Genomic DNA, 20,194 nt, shown 5'->3' on the forward strand with positions numbered 1-20,194 from the left:
GCTAAGCTACTAAACAAAGCACACTGAAATTTCAGATATTAAAAAGATTAGGAGAATAAATAATTGTGTCTGTCTGTAAGATACATGTAATGTTTACAAGTAAAATTTAAGCAAATTTCAGTTCTTAATTCTCTATTTTGACATTATCACACGTATGAAAACAGAGATGCTTGTACAGCTATGATGAAAGATAGTCAGTGGCAGTAGAGAAATTTTATGATTATTCTACTATTTAAGCAGAGAGATGACAGCATTTCCCCTATAACCATATATAACGTGGGGTTATAAGAAATATATAAGAACCTTTAATGAAACGCATTCCAGTAATCTTTCAACACCAAAAATGTAAAGCTCCTGGCACTGAAGTGTCATTTCTCAAAGAGGTTGTTCAAAAAAACACTGAATCTGTGCAACAGCTTGGCAGCAAAAAAGTGAGGACCTGAAGGCAGCAAGTATTATTCATGCAAAAATAGAACAAACACTGGCATTTCAATATTGGATTAATATCCTCCCCCCCCCCTCCTTTATTTAAATATCCACAGGGAAGACAAAATGTAATGTTTTGGCTATAACCACTTCTCCCCAGACATCAGTTTTTTCTTGCTCATGTATAATAAAAAAGAGACTTAAAACAGACAGCAATATTAGCAGGCCAAGCTTCAATGTGTTTTTGCTGAGCTTTTATAAGAATTTTATTGGTAGGAGCAGTGAATGAGACTGGAAAAAACTTATTAGAAAACATTAATTGAGAAAGTGGCATTTTATTAAATGTAATACTTCTCCCATCATTGAATGTTTACATTACATCCTGTATTATGTTAAAAATCTCTTCTACCTTTTATTACTCTTTGTGAAAATGTACCATCCGGACTTCTACATCCAAAATCTGGACAGTACACCACAAGAACGTACAAGGGACTGTTCCTGCCTGTCACAAGAAGCTCACTGTGTCTGTGACTCCCATCCTTAAACAGATACACAACCCAAAACTTCTGAGTTAAGTGAGGGTTTGTGCATACGTGTAGCATTTTGCCTTTACAGATGCCTTGAAGGACTGAGGACAAAACTGTGTAAGAAACACCAAAGAATTTTTGAACCAGTGAATGGAAATAAGTAACAGGCTCATATGGAAAGCAGAATGAGTACTAGCTCAATAATAATTAATACTATGACTTTAAAACTAAATAAATATTGCTACAATGAGCAAGACCACTGTAAGCCCAAAGTGCCTTTCACCAAGAAAATTTCAGATTGGAGCTCTGCTCCAGACATCCTGCTGCCAGAAGTGTCTATGCAGTTCTCCACTAAAATAACTTAAATTTTTACTCATCAAATACCAAATTCAGAAATTGCAACAGAAATCACAGTACAATGATAGTAATTCTAGTAATACAATGTACTTCTAGTAAGTACTAGAAACGTCTTCATCATCTGTTGTCCATTGACTCCAATACCAAACTGGTCCCTCCAGACCCTGTCAGGCCAAACCCTCCCTGACAATAGCTCTCAGCAGCACTCCAGAGCATCCTTTCCACATCCCATACACATTTTCTTCTGAAGCCATCACATTTCTTTGCTATAATGTCTTCTTACCATCACCATGCTTTAATTAAAAAGATGTTTCCATTGAAAACAATTTTATGAATGAGCTGCAAACTAGTCATCCTGATTTTTGGATCACAGTTGGAGAATCCTTATCTGAAAGTACAGCTCTTCCACATATTGTTTCGAACTTTAAGTGGCAAGTTACCTGTTGCCATACACCTGCATCAATAGCTCCAGAGCAGTTGCTTACATGATTTTTAAGGAAGTGTTTAAAGATATTTGCTGCTTTCTGATCCTTTGGCAACAGCTACCTCAATGGGGGAGGCCAGCTGCAAGAATGACCGTTTTCTCCTGTAACTATGGAACGAGTGTAAATTGCACACAAGAGGAATGTAAGGTAGCTCTACATACAAGGATCTGATCTTCAAATGTTTACAATACTTGAGTCTACAATCCAATTCTTTGTCTGTAGTCACACTGTCAAAATATTGAAGTCAACACAAATGATTCACCCCTAAATTATACGAGAGTTTCTCTTGAGCTTTTCAGATATGAGCTCTTTGGTTTTGGTTAAAAGTACCCCACACAATCATAGCAGCCTACAAAATTACTTTTTGTAGGCCACCCAGATTCCACAGTTGTCTAGGGAAGTGGGGAAAAAACATGCATAATTCAACTACATCAAAGAACTTTTTTTTTTCCCTACTGGCAAGTATTTAAGTATGTGCTTGGCTTGAAGGATAAGAGCACACTTAAAAGGATAGGGGTCAAGATCATCTCAAATACTTAACTTTTCAAATAACTAGTATCTTGCTGAGTCAGGTGCAAATTGGACAGATACTACAGCGTGCCATCAAAAATGAAGGATGACAGGGAAATAAGTGTTCTTAAAAGCTCTTACTTACATACTTGCATATGCTCATGCATGTAGGTTTTATTTGTACACTGTACACAACGACCTAATTTTTGTAATGAGTTAATTAACGTAATTCCAGTTTGTAAAGTACAAGAATGTTTCTATCCTTTGAACAAATTTTACCTTTAAGTCTAAAATAAGCAAATGTACTTTATGTATATCACACATCCATACAAATTAATTTAGTTTATAAAAACCTGGGACATAATCTAAGAATTCAGTGCAAAAATCATTGTACTCATTAAAGATATATAGAAAATAAACATTTTGACAACATATATTTTGCACTCATCATTTGTTTTTTATCCAACCTTACGTGTTGGGGCAGCGAGCTAGAAACTGTTACTTAAACTGGAACTTGTGCCAGGAATCTAATTCACAACTTCTGAGTCAGCTCTCCCACCCTCGCTGGATCTTCAAGCCTCAAAGTAACATAGTGCGCACTTACTCTAATTAATTGCTTTTCTAGTGGATTTCAAAAAAGCCAAAAACACAAAGCACTTTCTTTTAGGACAGAGAAGGATATCTAAAGACTACCTTTTATTCTTTCCTGAGGATTGCATGTTACAAATTGCTGAAGAATAGCATCATTGCGTTGGGAAGCAGCCACGAAGTTATAATTCCCGTCAAAGACTGATTTTTGAAAGACTCCCTGGTCTAAGCGTTCCTAAGGGAAAAACAGAACCACATATTGTAACAAAAAACCCTAAATGTTCAACAAAGCAGAATAACAGCCATCACAGACAGTGCACAAATACAGCGTAAAGCAATGTGTTCACTGTACGTCGCTTCCTTTCAAATGAGAAACTTGAAAGGTATCTTCAAAATGAGTATCCGGTTTAGCTGACCATTAAACAACACAATATCTAAGCAATACAATCATTAAGAATGATGCACAAAAATGAAGACTCTTTTTTTTTTTATGACCCACAACTGGCTTCATTCAAATTCTCCATCTGGGAGGGCAGCTTGTGACACTGTCAACACAAGAACACGGGCAATGCCAATGGTATTTTTCTGCCAGCCAGCTGGTTCCCTTCTCTCAGAGACTGTGTGCATATGTTCTGATGATCACACACTAGCGCAGTTTTGCAAGTAAGGAGTTACACCAAACTCCCAAACGCAGGTCTTCTGGCTAGCAGCTAAACAAACTCCTGTCACACCTCTAGTTAGCTTTTCTTTTGAGACATTCCTATCCCCCCTCCCCACACATGCTGTATCACCTAATTTATTCTCCTGAGCAGTTGCTCAAAAGAAAAAAGGGGTAAAAAAATAATCACTGTTTCTCAACCCAGGGCAGACCCAGAAAGACATTTCTGTACTCGTTATTCAGGGAAAACAGAAAGCCCATCGAGGGGAATATAGTTTTCAAAATAACCTTTATAGTTTCTGTGATTATGTATCTGCTTTTTGCAGGGGCCTCCAACTGGTTTCTATTTTTAAAGTGCATGTTAATTATGCCAGCAAATGTTACACTAAATATGTAATTCTTTAAATTTCACAGTCACATCTACAGAAAAAATGCATGTATCTAACTCATATAATTTATTTGTAAAGTTATGCAAGTGGTTTAATGTATTGGCAAGTGATTGCCTGCAAACCAATGCATAAGAAAGGAGAGCATGTTACATCACACCTTGCAATCTGGCATTCAAGTTTAAAACCAAAGATACACTAATAACAACAGACATAATTTGAAAATGGCAAAAAAAGCACCTCAGAACACAAATCAGTGCTGGGATGCTCGTGGCGACAATACAGGTACAAATGCAGTCTCAGTGGACAGGCAGCACATACAACATTCTTTCCTCATTCACAGTGCAGCATGAGCCATTTGAAACGACATTTTTGAACCTCTGTGCAGAAACACATACACCACACAAGTCACTGACAATGTTTCTCCTTGTTACTGCAAATTCTTCAGTTTACGTATGATTCCTTACATTGCAAGGTCCACATCTACTATGTTCTCATGGATACTGCTAGCTAAATTAAGACCTGTAACATCCAAACTACTACTGCATTGGAGACTTGTACCTAGTGGGACAGGGAGACTTAAATTAACAGCAACAACAAACCTGCTTCTCCAGCTCTTCGATAAATGACACAATCAATATCCCAACAACTGATCTGTAACCAGCCTAATTAGAGTATTCAGCTCATAAAACATAGCTGTCACAGAAGATCTCCATTACTGTCCTGACCAATAAAAACAATAATGCGTTTCTAAACATACTCTCCTTCTACCAAGCTGAGATGCAATATTCAGGAAGCTGTTTTGGGGAAAGGAAAGAATGGGCAACTACCCATTTCTGCTATGGTCTCCAGACTCAAATGGAATTACCATTGAACTCAAAGACTACCCTATAAAAATTAATTCCTGTCTAAAATGAATTTGATTAAATCAAGACCTCATTATGCATTCTTCATAGGGCATGAGTCAGGATTATTTACCTCTTTCATACAACTAGATAATATATAAAACCATACACTTAACTATAAAAAATAGCCTCATACTTTTATTAGGTTAATCTCATGTTTGATTGGAAGATTTGGAATTCTAAAATGAAATTTATTACAACCTTTTATACCAGAAATCCACTTGTATGTATTTTTATTTTAAGGAACTGCACAGATGTTGAAAAACTATTAAAATATTTACTCAAGGTCAAAATTAAAACTGGGATGAGTAGTAAGGGGCAGCCAGTTCACATACCTACTTATTATCTATGTAAAGATAGAGTGTGTACACATGCATGCATGAAAGAGAGGGAGCAAGAGAGATCATTAAACCAATCCTTTTCAAAATAAGAGGCAATTGGCAAACATCAATTTATATAAGGTCTAGAAAACATAACCTTTGAAATGTCTTTCTTGTCTTATTTTGTTACCTTACTTAAGCAACTTTAATGTTCATAAACTCAGATTAACTAAAAAAAAAAGATGGAGTCAATTAAAACAGTAATAAAAATGAAAAGGCAGGAGTGAAGTAAATTCCAAGTCACACTAAGACATTAAGGTCTCTGATCATGACAACAAATGAAATCAGAAGAATTCAAATCATCTGTATGCCAGCTACTGCCTTGAGGAGGTAGCAGATGAGTCAAAACTATATAAATGCATTAATCCTAAATAAACACTTTTTGGGACCACAATTGCTTCTGTTCTAATATTTGTCAAATTAAAATAAGAGGCACCTTGTAGCCTGGCCTCAACAGGAACAGCATGACCAGAAGATTTCAACCAGAAACAATGTGTGAATCCTGACTTCAAGAATTCATTCTACCAGGAAGAGCTATCTGTGACCAAGACTTTAGCATCACCTCTTGTATGCAAAAACACTGGGACTAGAAAAACATGTATCTAATAAATTTAAATAAATTTAGTGCTTCACCTCTGTCTGCAACTCTACTCTCCGGAGAACTACCAGCTGGATCCTCCCACGAATGTTCCCCTCCATGGACATAGAGCGCCTCAGTGTTTCCATAGCCTCATGATTTGACTTGCCCAGAAGTGACTCCCCATTTACTGCAACAAGCTGATCATTTACTCGCAGACGACCATCCTACAAGCAGAAAAATAAAAAAACAAAATATCAATTTTTTTTAAATCAAGAATTATTAGGCAGAGGTGCTACATACAGGAAAACAAGATGCTGACAATGAGACATTGCTTTCTAAAATCTAAGAAACTAGAGACTGCATAGTACCAGGTCTTTAAAAAGAAAAGTCTTTGCGTATTTAAATCGACCATCTTTTTCTTCCATTTACTACATTTTGGGAAGAGTTCATAGGGTAATTACAAATACAAAAGAGCATGCATACGCTGCTGTTTTTATTGCACGTACAATTTAATTTGTATCACTTCTAAAAAGAAAACAGGAAAAGGAGCTTTTGGTTAGTTAAAAGGACCCACACCATCTGCAGTGCAACCACAAAGGAGTACTGCAATGTATTTTACATGCAATATTATTTGCTATTACGATCTCGTAAGAAACAGGTCCAAAAATTTAGTGTTATAGTCTTACTAGTGCCTATCTTGTCACAATTACCATGCCACCATATGGGATAGTGTTCTCAGTTCAGAATGGCCATTAAGACTTATGCATCCTTATTTTAATTAATTCCATCCATGTACTTAAACATCCAAACCCGCTGCCAGTAACAAAATTAGGGTTGAGCCATATCAAGTAGCCTATGCTTTGAAAAACGACATTCTGTTTCATTGCCAAAGTTAACTGACAGTTGTGGGTGTAATAAAATTGTGGACACTGCTATTTTGTGATTTAGGAGTCCTACTGCTGTTGTCATTATTATCTGTGATTTATTTCTATTCAAAAAAGCATGTGCCATGGACTTCTCTCTCTTTAACAAGAAAATAAAGTCTATTTAATTAAGAGACGGGAGTTTCTTTTAAAGCTTGTCAAGTTCACAATTATTAGGTTGGCATCAGCCCTCAAAGAAGGAATAGAAAGAGTAAGAAACTGAAGACATCCAATATAAAAGAGAAGTGAAGAAAGAATAGCAGGGAAAGCACTTGCATAGAAATACACTGCTTGGTTAAAATGAATCTGATTCATTCATAGGCTCATTACATGCTCTTCATAAGGCACTCATCTGAACTGTTTACATTTTTCATGCATCCGTGAGGGATCCAAAATATATATATACTTTTCAAATTTTATTTTGTCTATCACTGAGAGGTTCAATGAACTATTTTGCTATTGCTGCCAACTCTAACTCATTTGTGCTCAAGTGAGTTACAGTAGCTGCAACAAAACCAGCTTTCTTCACTGTTATTTTTGTTGGAATTGGGTATCATCATTACCACAGCAGAGTATGACTAGGCACAGATATGAAGAACAGCATATACCAGAACCCAAAATAACTGGGAAGGACAAGAAGATGGAGAGACAGAACTGGGAGATGAGTCACTCAGTGAAGGAAAACGAAGAGAAATAAAACCTTTTGGGGAGGGTATGGAAATGAAGAATAGGAAACAGCAATGCCGTTTGGAGAAGATACTGAAACCACTCCCACCTCTGCTGAATACTTCATGCCAACAAAAATTCAGATACAGCCAAGGCTAACTCCACCCTTTCTCTACATGCAAAATGATGCCATCACATATGCTAAAGTTTAGGGAGAGAAGAGTTAACATTGTTGAACAGGCAGTTTTATTATTTGCACATGTTGCAATTCCTTTGTGTTTTATCAAAATTTACTGAAATGAATGGAGCCATTCACAGCAACAGGAGTTTGAGGAAAAAAGATTTTATTTTTTGTGAGTTTCTGTAAGCCTTTGAAAATTTTACAGGTCTCCATATCCTTCTCCTGTAGTCCCACAGGTTCTTGAATTACTTTCTAACTTTCTGTAGATAAACACCCATGTATAAATACCCGTTAAAGCTTCTGACTTAAGTGCATACAAATACAATGCCAAATGTATCTTGTCACGACTACATCTGTTGACTGCACAACTCTCCTGAATACAACGCGCCTTATTAAATGAATCACTGCAGCCTCAGCAAGCTCTGAATTTGGCCTTATTTATATTCCGATAATGTCAGTTTTTGAAGAACTTCTTTTATCTCCCTTCTTCCCACTCTGTTACATGCTCCACTCAAATGCAATACTCAACTTGAACTCAACACTTCAACTATATCAGAGAAAAAAAGTGTGAGTGCTTTATAAATGCTGATCAACTACAATTGCTAAGTCACCTGTACAAGGTAGGCTGGAAGACAGTTGAACACTGTTTTCACACATGCTCAGGCAGAAGTTATTTCACAGAAAAATGTTTTGCTATTTTAAGATTAAAAAAAAATTCCCAGTGTCTAAAGAGTTTCCAAACACAGATTTTCACATCACTGGTATTATGGCCTGGTTTAGATGCTTGAACTGCAAGACAATCTGCTTGGCTGAAAACAAGTTAAATGTTGTTTTAACACGTTTTTTCTTTCATCTCTGAAAGGTAGGTTTCTTCGTGGCTTCTGAGTAGAAAAACAACATTTGGCATTTCAGCAAAACAGTCTTCAAATGCCATATCTGAAACTGCAAGCGAGCTATTCTAATAAAAGGTGAAGTTACTGTTCTCTTGTTTATTCAAAAAATGTTGGTTTTATTTAATGGAGATTCACAGCAAGGGGTAGAACCTACTACCACTTGGCTACCATATTCAGTCAGTCATTCACAAGACTCTCATGCATTTTACAGTAGAGCAGGGAGACAGAATGCCATGTTCTTCATGGGCTTATGCTTTTAATCAAAGCACGCCTAATTATTTCCCTTAGCACATCAATGACATTTTTCTCAGAAGGAATTCCTCGATAGCATTTACTGCAATCATCCCATTCCTCCAGCCACTGCAAACAATGTTTGCTGCAACAGCACTCAGAAGCACCAAGAAGGTTTAAGCTACACGATGTTTGATTTGAACAAATGCACATGTAGAAAATACTCCATTATTTCTAATAAAGGCTGTGCTGAACTTCAGCTGCAGTACACAGCAAGTACCTGATCATCAGGAATGCATTACAAGTGAAAAGCCAAGATATCTCAAGATGAACAGGGCTCAAATCTCTAAAGTCATGGGGAAAGATGATGCATTTAAACTCAAATTATTAGTTTTCTTCACATGAAAGGCTCTGAATAATTACAAGTATCAAGTATTCTAGTAACCTCTTTATCTTAGGAATGATAAAAAACAGACACTTCAAAAATTAAAAAAGGAGGTTAGGAAAGGACATAATGGTTCAATCAGCTAAAGCAACTGGTTTTACTTCTGCTGGATACAGAATATCAACTAAGAGCATTAATGCATTTTTACTTTGGTTTTGTAGAAAGAGCAGTAAATAGGCCCCGGGTCTTACTGTAGCATGTCTGATGCAAGATGTATTGATATTTTCTAAAACCTTTAGCTAGTGAAAAAAAATCATAAAGTACAGAATTAAAGACTTCAATTTTCCCTTATAGTTATTTACAACTCCCTTACTGTACTTTGCAATGCCACTAACACATCAGAGCTAGATTAATGTGTTAATATTTTGAAAAAAAAAAACACTAAAAAATGCTGGCCTCTCTAGACCTTTGGTTCAGACGAAATAATGGAGAACAGTAAGCAGCCAAAATTGTTTGCATCTCGTATGTAACTCTCCATTCTAAAAAACACACTGGTGAAAGAAATTTAATCTATCAAAACCTTTATACAACATTAGAAGGACTGAGCATTTACTTTGGCAGTGAAACAAACGTGTTGAAGTTCGAAGTATTACATGTCTTCCTTTGAAGACAAGTGGTGACTGTATAGACAAGGGGATATCACAAAATCAGAACAAATTTTAAACTCCAAATGCAGAAGTGAGAAATAGTGAGAGAATTCTCATATCAGTGAGCATTACAATTTCCTCCTGTGATTGTTTCCCAAGAAAGCTGTACATTGAAAAACAAATGCACATGTCTAAATCCATAATACTCCATTTCAGAGAGTTCCAATGGCAAAACACTCTGGACAACTACCAGCTGGAAAGAAAGGCTTTCTATTTAAAAAGTCGCTACAAGACGACATTTAAAATAAGGACAATAGGGACATCTTCAAATATTTATGCACAAATATGTGCACACTTTTTAACTTGATACAAGAAATTTTATTAATTGTTAATACCCATTGATTATGTTTTGTTCTACATAAAGGTCATTAGACAGGAGAAAGACAGCTGTTCCCCATGCATATGCAACAGTAAACTGTGGCTCTTAAGACATTGCCAAAATGACTGCATTCTGTGAGTACTTGTATAAAAGACATAGGAATGATTCTCTGAACAGTTCTGATTGAAGCTAGAGCCTCAGCTACGATTTCATTTGCTCTGGAGCCTACACTCAGATCTGTTGCTACACAATTCTAATCAGTGAAAGGGCTATAACGAGGCAGAGAATAGGTCACAGGGCCACAGGTTATCACAAGACAAAATAATCTTCCAGTCACGGTGACTGTGCCAGTGGCCCATTTATTTAGGTGTGAGCACAGAAGTCCAGCGTTATTAGTCTGCAGACACCTCAAGCCAAAATTAACTGCTCTGGAATAACTATGGGCAAAGAGAGAGTGGTAAGCCTATGGAGCTAGAAGGGGTTGTCTTATGTGTCCGTGATACGACAGGTCAGGTAGCCAGCCCACTAATGCTGCCGCAATATGGCTCCAGAAGCTTTGCTACAAAACAATGAGTTTATTCGTGGCAACCCCTATACACTGTCACTGCAACTGGTGTGGACACAGGGAACACAGAGCTGAGAAAACAAGGAAGCAAGCCTCATTTTCACAGTAAAATGAGATGTACTCTGCAGCAGACATGCATAGAGTTCATCCAGCCCTAATTCAACCAATCGTGCCTTAACTTATTTCTGATACACACCAAGTAAATGAGCTCACTCGTCATTTAGCCCTGAGTTAACCATGGACAGTGTTCTGAACTGCATGTACCAGGCTGTTATACTTGAGAAGATCCAAGCTTTGAAGTAACTGTGGGACTAGGACAGGTATACAATAGAAGCAGGGAAGTATGAAATATTCACATCAAAGCTAAATTCTTTATTACTGCTATTTATCAGCTTGTATAAATAGATGATCATGGAAGTTTTAATGCTGTGAATTGTCTTACTCAGCAGGCTGATGTCAGTAGAAGAATTTACATACACCGAATTAAAGGTGTTTTTTTTTTTAACAGAGAAGATAATGGTGAGGAATTGCTGAGATAACACAAGAGAAAAGAAAAAACAACATTATGGATTCACAACAGTGAAATATACTAGCCCTGAAAGATTAAGACTTTTGGTACTCATTTCAAGAAAGTTAACTTTTTCAAGTTTTATTTGGGAAAAAAATGCAGTCAGCAGATTTCCAAAAGATTAGAAAATAATTCTAATACTTTTGAACCATAAAAACGTACAACAGTTCTTGTATAGTCCTTAGAGGGAGCAAAACAATCTATAATACTGCCATTTACCAATTTAATATTACCAATTCAATCCACCTCAGGAACAATTGATAACTTCTGCACAACTGATGCCAAGCTCAGCCAAGACACATTTTTAATAAAATGGTAAAAAATATTTTGAATTAAAAAAAGAAAATGATGAGCTAGGTTTTTATTTACAGATAAATTAAACACATAATCCTTAACCTCACAAAACAGCCAATTTCTAATTTTCGTAAAGATGTTTGTCTTTTGATTGTTTTTTATGGTCCTGCCTGTATCACTGTGGGAGGACCAAAAGCAGTGCAGTAAATGCAGGTCTCTAACTTCCTTGTCACTGAGGCCAGCAGCACACAAATCTTCCCATGCACTATTGTAGACCGTGGGGAAGGTGGGAGCAGCCTCCCCTCGTACCCACACACCCTTAAATGTTCTCCCTCTTCCCCATTTCCTGAAGCATCCAAATGCCCCTCAAGATTTCCACCAATTCACTTTCCTTTTGGCAAACCCTACAACACACACCACCAGAATCTTGGGGTAAAACATGAGCAGACTTGCAGTTCACCTAAATGAATGAGTGACAAGAAGGTATTTGTTCCTAGAACGCTTATCAAGTGAGGCTCAGTACTCAACATAGAAATATCCGAATTCTAATGCAGTCATTGCCTGATGCGTTTGTTCCATACCTTAAAAGCAGCACCTCCGTGAATAACGGATTTGATGAAAATCCCAAGATCAGCTCCAGTCTCCCGAGATTTGTTGCCTTTTAAGCTCACACCAAGTCCAGCAGAGCCAGAATCATTCAGAGGAATCTCAAAGGTCAGCTGCTCTGTGGTTTCTGGAGAAAGAATACTGCAGTTTGGCTCTCCTTTCTGTTGGAAAAAACAAGGATGAAAATATGGGTGAAAAGGGGGCAGAGACAAGGCATAAACTGGTTGTATCCATAGGTTCGTATGGCAAGAAATAGTCCTGTTTTCCAGAAAGCATCTTGAAGAAACAGCCTTATAACCAATAATGCATTTAGCTGACATTTTGTCACAGGATCTGGCTTAAAACGTTATTTTTAATGATACCTAGGAACGTGCCTAAATAGAAGGTAAAATAGCTTAGTTCCACATGATGTAAAACCGATGTTGCAGCAGAATATAAAAAAGACATTTATTTTAAACACAGCTGCATTAAAAATGTAAGCCATAAAACTCTCAACATCTTCACATGCAGCTCACAAATGTAATGATAGTTGTACTGTTAAATCCCATTCCCCTCTGAAAATTGAGTTTCATTCTTAAAAAATTATCCTTCTCTTAAACCTGTCTATCGAGACAAGTTGGTGTAACAAAAGCAAGGGTGAGAATTGAAAACGCAGCAACTTATTCTGCACTGACTCCCTTTGCACATACTTTTATTCCATAGGGGTTTGGGGTTTTTTCCTTCTGGTACAGGTTGATGATAAGATTTTTCCTAGATTAGACTGCTGTTTACAAGACTGCCAAGTCAAGTATCCATAGCTAGGGATGACAAGAAAGAACTTTCTCTTACTGTATACTGTATCCGCAGTTTTGTAGGGCTGTACGCTGTGGGCTGTGTGTGTTTGCTTTGGCTTTTTTTGAAACAGGTTAAAATAATGAAATTAAACAAAATCGAATCCTTGCTGAAATATTCATACTTGCCCTCTACAGAAATAAAACCAGGAGGAGGAGTAAAGTGTTCATGGAAGATATTAGTAGAAGAGACCTTATACATCACATATGATTTTATTCCACTCTTCCTTCTCCATATAACTCTAAGACAATTAATTAGTTTATGTTTCTTGCCATTTAGCCTTTTTCTATTCTTTGTAACAGTAGTGTAAAAAAATTAATAGAAAAAAACTATTAAAAGGAAATATACAGACAAGTGTAACTTGAAAAAATATGACTGCAGGGTGCTTTCAAAGGCATCAAAGTCTTATGTTAAATTATCAAATAGAGGCCACATGCAAGGAGAATCTGTAGTAGCTGGGCCAGTCCTTTTACCCAATGAAGGATCATTTCCAGGGCCTAAGCTGCAGTACATACTGCATCAATGCAATTATTAGCAAAGGTGCCTGCAGTACAGATGTTTTCTTAGCAGCCAGAGTAGTCCTACACATTCATCTGTTATGCTGCCTGATCAACAAGAAGTACTATCACAGAATTACGAGCAGAAATTAATATCCCGAAGCAACATGAAATCAGAAACTGTAACCACTAGGTATACCTTCTTTTCTTTCAGATGTCTTTTCACTGATGAGGAGCAGCTACTGGCTAGAGAGGAAGCGTGTGAGCCAGAGAGCTAGGACTATAAACCTCAACCCTGATACGCACCATGCTCAAATTCTTCCTGGAATGTAGATACATGCTATTAAGTCAACACAATTTGCCTAACTAGCAGATATAAAAATGACATAGCACCAACGCTGACAATCATCTTGATGCCAGCACTCTTCTTTAATACCTGCGTAACTCATTTGTGCTTTTGTCTTTGTTTACCTGAAGTAGACAATTATCAGTTACGAATCTGTCATTTTTATTTGTTAGCTGTGGATATAGAGATATCCTGAACTTAATCCCCCAAAACTTACAAATTCATACTTTCTACTGCAAACAATAGAGAATGATAATTTGTAAACACTCCTGCTCTGGCTTCCTTCAAAAGAATCACTGTAACAAGAAAATGCACTGTTACTGGCCTTCTAAAATAAGAATTCTGCATTTAACTTTCTCAAGGTTTTAGAGGAAAGATTTTTCTACTCAATCTTTTGTTTTTCAAAATGCACATATTCTCATTGGCCGATTCAGGACTCTTTGATCAGAACTCTACTCAAATGGCAACTCCTGTCCAGATTTAGATAGGAGAAATTTATCTCAAGGTTCCCAGGCATGTGATGTCTCCTGCACCCCTCAGGACAGGCTATTCTATATAACTTTCCTGGTCCCCTAGTCAATCAGTTCCTGTGTGCTGCTGCTATTCTTCCATGTTAATCCACGACACCAGCGCCAGACTCTTGCCCCTTCTGTATGTCAATACTGTGGTTCTGTCTTTCCCAATACCAAGAAGGAAAGCAGTGAGGGATGCTGTCATTTCAGGGCATAAAAGCTCCCAGTGCCCATGCCTACCTTTACTAGAGTAGTCACAAATTGCTCTATACTGTTACCTCAATATAAACTTGGACTTCATACAAAATTCAGTCACATTCAGGCCAGTTTTTAATGGGGATGGCTGAAGGCGAGCCCTGGCACAAAGGCTATTATTGTGGAAAACATAAAAAAAAATTAAAAAATTTCACGGAAAAGGTGGCACAGTATTTTTGTCAAGAAAAAATTATGCTCCAAAATTTCAGGCTAAACCTGTAAAATAGCAAAGGGAATAGGATCTACACATGTCCCTCAAGCCAATACATGAAAATAAACTAGGCAGATGAGTCTGTCTGAATCTGAGTCAAATGCTCTAACCAATACCATTCGCATTTGCACGATCGCTCTTGTCGCTGACCCACCCATGACACTGATGGGAAGGCTGCAGCTCATCTGTCCCCCTGGATGTGCCCAAGCCCTTGGCAGCGTAGGAACCAGTGGTGGCTGTGGGAGGCAGGATGCTGTCCCCTTCCCGGCAGCACAGGCTCCATAGCAGCACTGTGCTCTGCTCTAAGCAAGCCTTAAAGGGGACATAATAAGAATCTTCAAAACACTTCACAGTAGCGTTTTCCTCTTTTTTCTTTGCAGGTGATTTTGACATCAGAAATATCTCACTTAAATAGCAAGCATGGAAATGTCTGCGAGTCTCAAAGAAAACCTTTGCACTCAATATCCGGGGGAAAAAAAAAAGAGTCCAGGTGGTCATTAGAACTCTCCCACTATAAACTTACAAAGATAATGGGAATAAATGTAGTTTCTCCATATAACGTAGTCCAATTTTAGAATCTAATACAAATAAATTGCTAAAAGCAGAGTAATAAAATGAGGTAACAGAGTCGTTCAATGTTCTATAATCTCTCCCAACTTCCTTTAAAACACCTACACTGTGCATTAGCTCTTGCTAACCCACCAGAGCACTGTCTGCATGTCTGGATGTGTTATCTATCAAACATTAAGATGTATTCAGCAAGACACCAGAGAAGTACAGCAAATTTTAGTCAGTATTTTGTTTCCTCTGCTTCCCTTAGTACCTACTTTGGAATCCGTGATGTTTGACTACCATTTTCCTTGCTACAATTCCCTGGGAAAATGATACTTTCATCTTAAAAACCTTGGTATATTTAATTCAAGTTTAAAAAACAGCTGCATCTACCTATTACCGGAGAACTCTCTAACGTTCCTTTAAATCCTTCACAAGTGCTTCTTGTTCAACATAGTCCAATTATCCTAAAAATCTCTCCTTTTCATTATTTATATTCAGCTTTACCCTAAGATCCAGCAAAAGTTGATTTAAAAATAATGCTGAACTTTGTTTAATAGTACTATGAAAAATTTGTTACCCATGAGGGAGGGTGAATGACATTTCAATGATTTCACAGAGATGGGTAACAGAAAAGCAGATACACATCTACAAATCAATGATGAATTCATTATAAGACCAAGTAAACTCTGTCTTTATTCCCTTAAAATTTTCATTCGCTGCTTGTATAGCATCTGACAGCAAATGCCTGGTAGTCCGTAACATCAATGCTCTTTGGCAAAAATACATGGTTGTGAGAGAATGTGAGAAGCAGCAGAAAGGAGGAAATAAAAAGGGATGAACAGAGCCTAGAAACTTTATTTAAGCCTATACTCACTAAATGGTTTCAAATTATTGTTGTGATAATAGTGCTCTTCCCAAGGAATGCCTTTTCACTGGTGACCAAAAAGAGCTCCAGACATCCTTATGTTAACAGCTCATCATTGAACAGCTTCATTTGGGCAACTGATTTCATGAGTGATGGTCCCTGTTCCTAGAACATGCACATACGAATATTGAATGCTGCTAGTGACTCACCGAGCTAGATTCCCACTGCCTCTATTTCCCTGACTTTGCTAAAACATTATCCCAAGACATAAATACTTTACAACTGAGCAACCATCATTAGCTGAATTATGGTCTTGTAAAGGAAGTCCTCTCCAATGCAGTAAACATTGAATTAAATTAGAAATACTTCTTACCTCAAGATTATCCTAGAATCTGAATCCACTGAAACACAGAATGAATGAAACAAGCTACAACACAAATATGTTTGTAGCCCAGGAAAAACTTAGAGTTTAACATTATAAATTACCCAGTCAATAATCACGTAGTGTATTTTCCATGACAACTGTATTGCACCTCAGCACTTCAGGAATTAAATTATACTATATCACTGAAGTTATTCCCTACTGCAGACACAGGTAAGTAACTCAATGCTACTATGATAAACAAGAAATCTTCACATAAATCAAAGTCCAGATAAGCCAAGTAATGAGACCTCAAGATGACCAGAGCTTTGAGATGGCCCTGCCTGTAGTTTTTCTTTAAGATGGGTACACTGAAGATAGCAAAAGGGATCTTCAACTCTTAAGTATCAATAAAACACACTTAACAGCAAAACAGGTTCAAACAAACAAAAAAAAACCAAGCAAGCTTGAAAAAATCAATCTCCGCTGCTCATTTTGTCCTTGCTGGGCAGATCCTTCCTTTAAGCTTTGCTAAATCTTAGCCTGTCAGCTTTCAATGGCTTCCTCAACTGCAAAGAGCTCTGAACCGTCCCCTCCAGATGTGCACATATCTTCCCAGTCCCCTCTGCAGCCTCAGCTCCTTCTACACCTCCTGGTTCCATCATCCAGCACTCCAGATGGTTCCTGAGCTCTCTCAACTGCTTGGGGAAGACAAACGATCTCCTTTCTTTCTCCTGGACCAGAATGCAGCGGTCAGAAGCCGTCTAAGAAACAATCTTCCCACTTGCTGTCCAGACCCATCCGTTAAACAGAACGGAGCAAACAACCAAACAGGTACCATCCCTCACAAGGGAAATCGGGACAGGGATGTTTTAATCTGTAGAGATACCTGCATGGAACTTCAGTAAAATCAATTCTGACATTTACTGAATCACCACAAACCAGACAGAAAAGTTCAGAAGAGACTATTTGAAGGTGAGAGAACACAGAGCTTGCTATATTTGAGAGCAGAAAGCCCTAATAATATGTATTAAATAGCATTCAGCAATGCAGATTGAAAACCTTTATCCAAGAGTCTCAGGATACATTTGATTAACTGATGCTCTGCCAATGATTTTATTTAATTTTTAGAAGCACATCTCTACCTCAAGCCTCTGATTTCTTAATTAAAAGGCTACAATAAAGGATTCTTAAAACAATCTAAAATTTTCCTGGAATATAATTAAGTCTCACCAACAAATTCTCAGTATTTTAACGAACAGACAGAACATACTTTTAGCCTTCTCTTATTCCCACAACACACAACAACTGCTCAGTCACCAGTACAAACAGAATTGTAACCCTTGAAAAAAGCACTGTGCATTGTATTCTTCCCCATTCGACTTAGTTCCTGGTTATATCTACTCAATATTGTGTCAATCCTCTGTCTACCATGGGACACCACTTTCAATTAGTTCCTTTTATTTAATCTTACAATGCCTGTTCTCATTGACCACAGCACTTTTGATCTGTGGATTTATGATAATCTAATGCATGTCTCTCACTGGAAAGGTTGCCTAATTTATCCCTATTGTTCTTTTGCCAAAAGAGAAGCTTACAAGAAAAAAAAAAATCAGCTCCCACTTAAGTCAGGAAGGAAATAGCATTTGTTTAACACAACAAGAGACCTTTCAGTACCTGTCTGATGCCCTTGACCAGCACACTATTATGGTCTCTCAATATGCTGGCTGCCCCTTGCCTGGCTGCTCATTTCTGATAAGAGATGCCAACTCCCTGGAGTGCCATTCAGAGCTGAGAGCAAAAGGCAAGAGACCCAGGAGGGCTATTTTCAAAGGCTTATGAGGAAATAAGACATTTACATGCTTTTGCAATTATTTTCTGCAAAAACCCGTAAAAGTTAAAGAGCAGCATTTAAATTGTGGCACCACATAACTATTATTGGCAGAAAAGCTTGAAAAGATGATACCTCCTTATTTGCACTATTCCCTGTGTTCTTTCCAAGAGCTTAGCTACAATTAAGAAATACCTCGCTGACAGCTCAGTCATTCGCTCACTATAAAAATCTACATTGTATTTTCAATAGATATACGGTAACATTCTTGAAAATAATACTCAAAGGTAATGCACTGCTGTAATCTTGTCACAATCTAGTAAATAACTGAAGTCACTGCTGCACGTATTCATCTTCAGCATTTCTGACAGATGCTTTCATATTGGCTTCTTTAAAATCATCTGTATTCTATACTGCAATAAAAACTAAATGGTCACTAATGGCACACCCTGCTAAGAAAAAAAAGCCAATAGCAAGGATATATTATACTGTACTTGGATACTTCTTACATTAACACACTACACTACAAATTTGTGTCATATTAGATAGAACGGTTCTGGTTTGAATTATGTAGACTCTCTGGAATTATAGTTTTGAAAACTGATGAAACTAGATTCAGCTCCTTACCCAAGGCAGATATATTGCATTTCACAGTTTACCATTTGATGTCACAGGACACTTCAGAAATGGAGATTCTCCAGCTTACTTGACATGCCTATTCAAGACTCCATAGTAAGTTTTATCCAAGGAACTGGTTTGTCCTTGTAAAAGAATTTTGTAATTCAGTGTGACACTGCTCTTCAACTTTCAAAAACGCAGCCACACTTAACCTTTTAAGTTTCATAACTGTAGGAAACAGAGAAAAATTAACTAGTTCAGTCCTCAACCAAGGTATATGCCCCAATGTGAAAACACTCATTTTCATCCCATGTATGAGGTTAGCCCTGTGCTTAGGCACCCTGCTGAGCTAGAGTCTTGCCACTTAGATTCTAAAATCTTATTGCTCATGAAGATGGAGGACTGCATGGTACTTTCAGGGTGAATTCAGGATTGCTGTTACTGTATATTTTCAGAATATATTCCGGGAAAACAAGTCACAACACTGTGATGTACAAATCTAACTCTGCATTTATTCGTTACTGGGACGGTAAACAAAGCAATAAGCAGTGTATAATTCTTTTATGTCTACTTCAAACACCACATGCACACATTTTACATTAAGTCAGCCAGAGAAAACTTTTTTCGCAGATTCTAAGGCAGAGAGACTTTAAAAATTTTTCATATGTTATACGGAATAAATCTGGTGACCCTTGTAAATGGCAAGGTACTGCAGCTGCCAGTAAGACTTAAGAATTTCCCAAATACTTCGGTTTTATTAAACACAAATGCTGTATATCTGGATAAATGCATCTAAAATGTATGAAGACCCAATTTCTCTCAGGAGACAGATTTTATATGGCTCTATTCTGATGTATACATACTTATGATTTCATAGATTCACACAGGCTGCCAACTTTGGGCAACACCAGAGCTAAGACTGATACATCAAAGTAAACAGTTTTAATTTCCCGGTACTCTTAGGTAGGGTTCCTCAAGTTAGGAGTCTTGGGCAGTAATCCTGTAAGCAAATACAGCATCTCATGGTACCAGTAACATTATGCTTTGCTCTCCTTGTCTCCACTTCTAATGTTTTCTTTACCAGCAGAGGTTCTTACAGGCAATCAGTGTTATGACCAGAGCTTTCAGACCATCCTTTATTGTTCCTCATATTTGCTGGAAAATAGGAAGAG

At 37.4% G+C, this 20,194-nt stretch overlaps 1 protein-coding gene across 1 annotated transcript in view; it reads right to left on the minus strand.

Annotated features, from left to right (window-relative positions):
* The window catches only part of PARD3B (par-3 family cell polarity regulator beta), a gene marked incomplete at both ends in the record, with an annotated part of 124,803 nt that overhangs the window by 47,711 nt on the left and 56,898 nt on the right, over positions 1–20,194 (minus strand). Inside the window, 3 exons of the mRNA XM_010185683.1 lie at positions 2,999–3,128; positions 5,856–6,026; positions 12,116–12,301. Coding sequence (XP_010183985.1) covers positions 2,999–3,128; positions 5,856–6,026; positions 12,116–12,301 — 487 coding nt within the window. The remainder of the gene's footprint in view (positions 1–2,998; positions 3,129–5,855; positions 6,027–12,115; positions 12,302–20,194) is intronic.

This window comes from Mesitornis unicolor, unplaced genomic scaffold (assembly GCF_000695765.1).
Source record: "Mesitornis unicolor isolate BGI_N332 unplaced genomic scaffold, ASM69576v1 scaffold15860, whole genome shotgun sequence".
NCBI lineage: Eukaryota > Metazoa > Chordata > Aves > Mesitornithiformes > Mesitornithidae > Mesitornis > Mesitornis unicolor.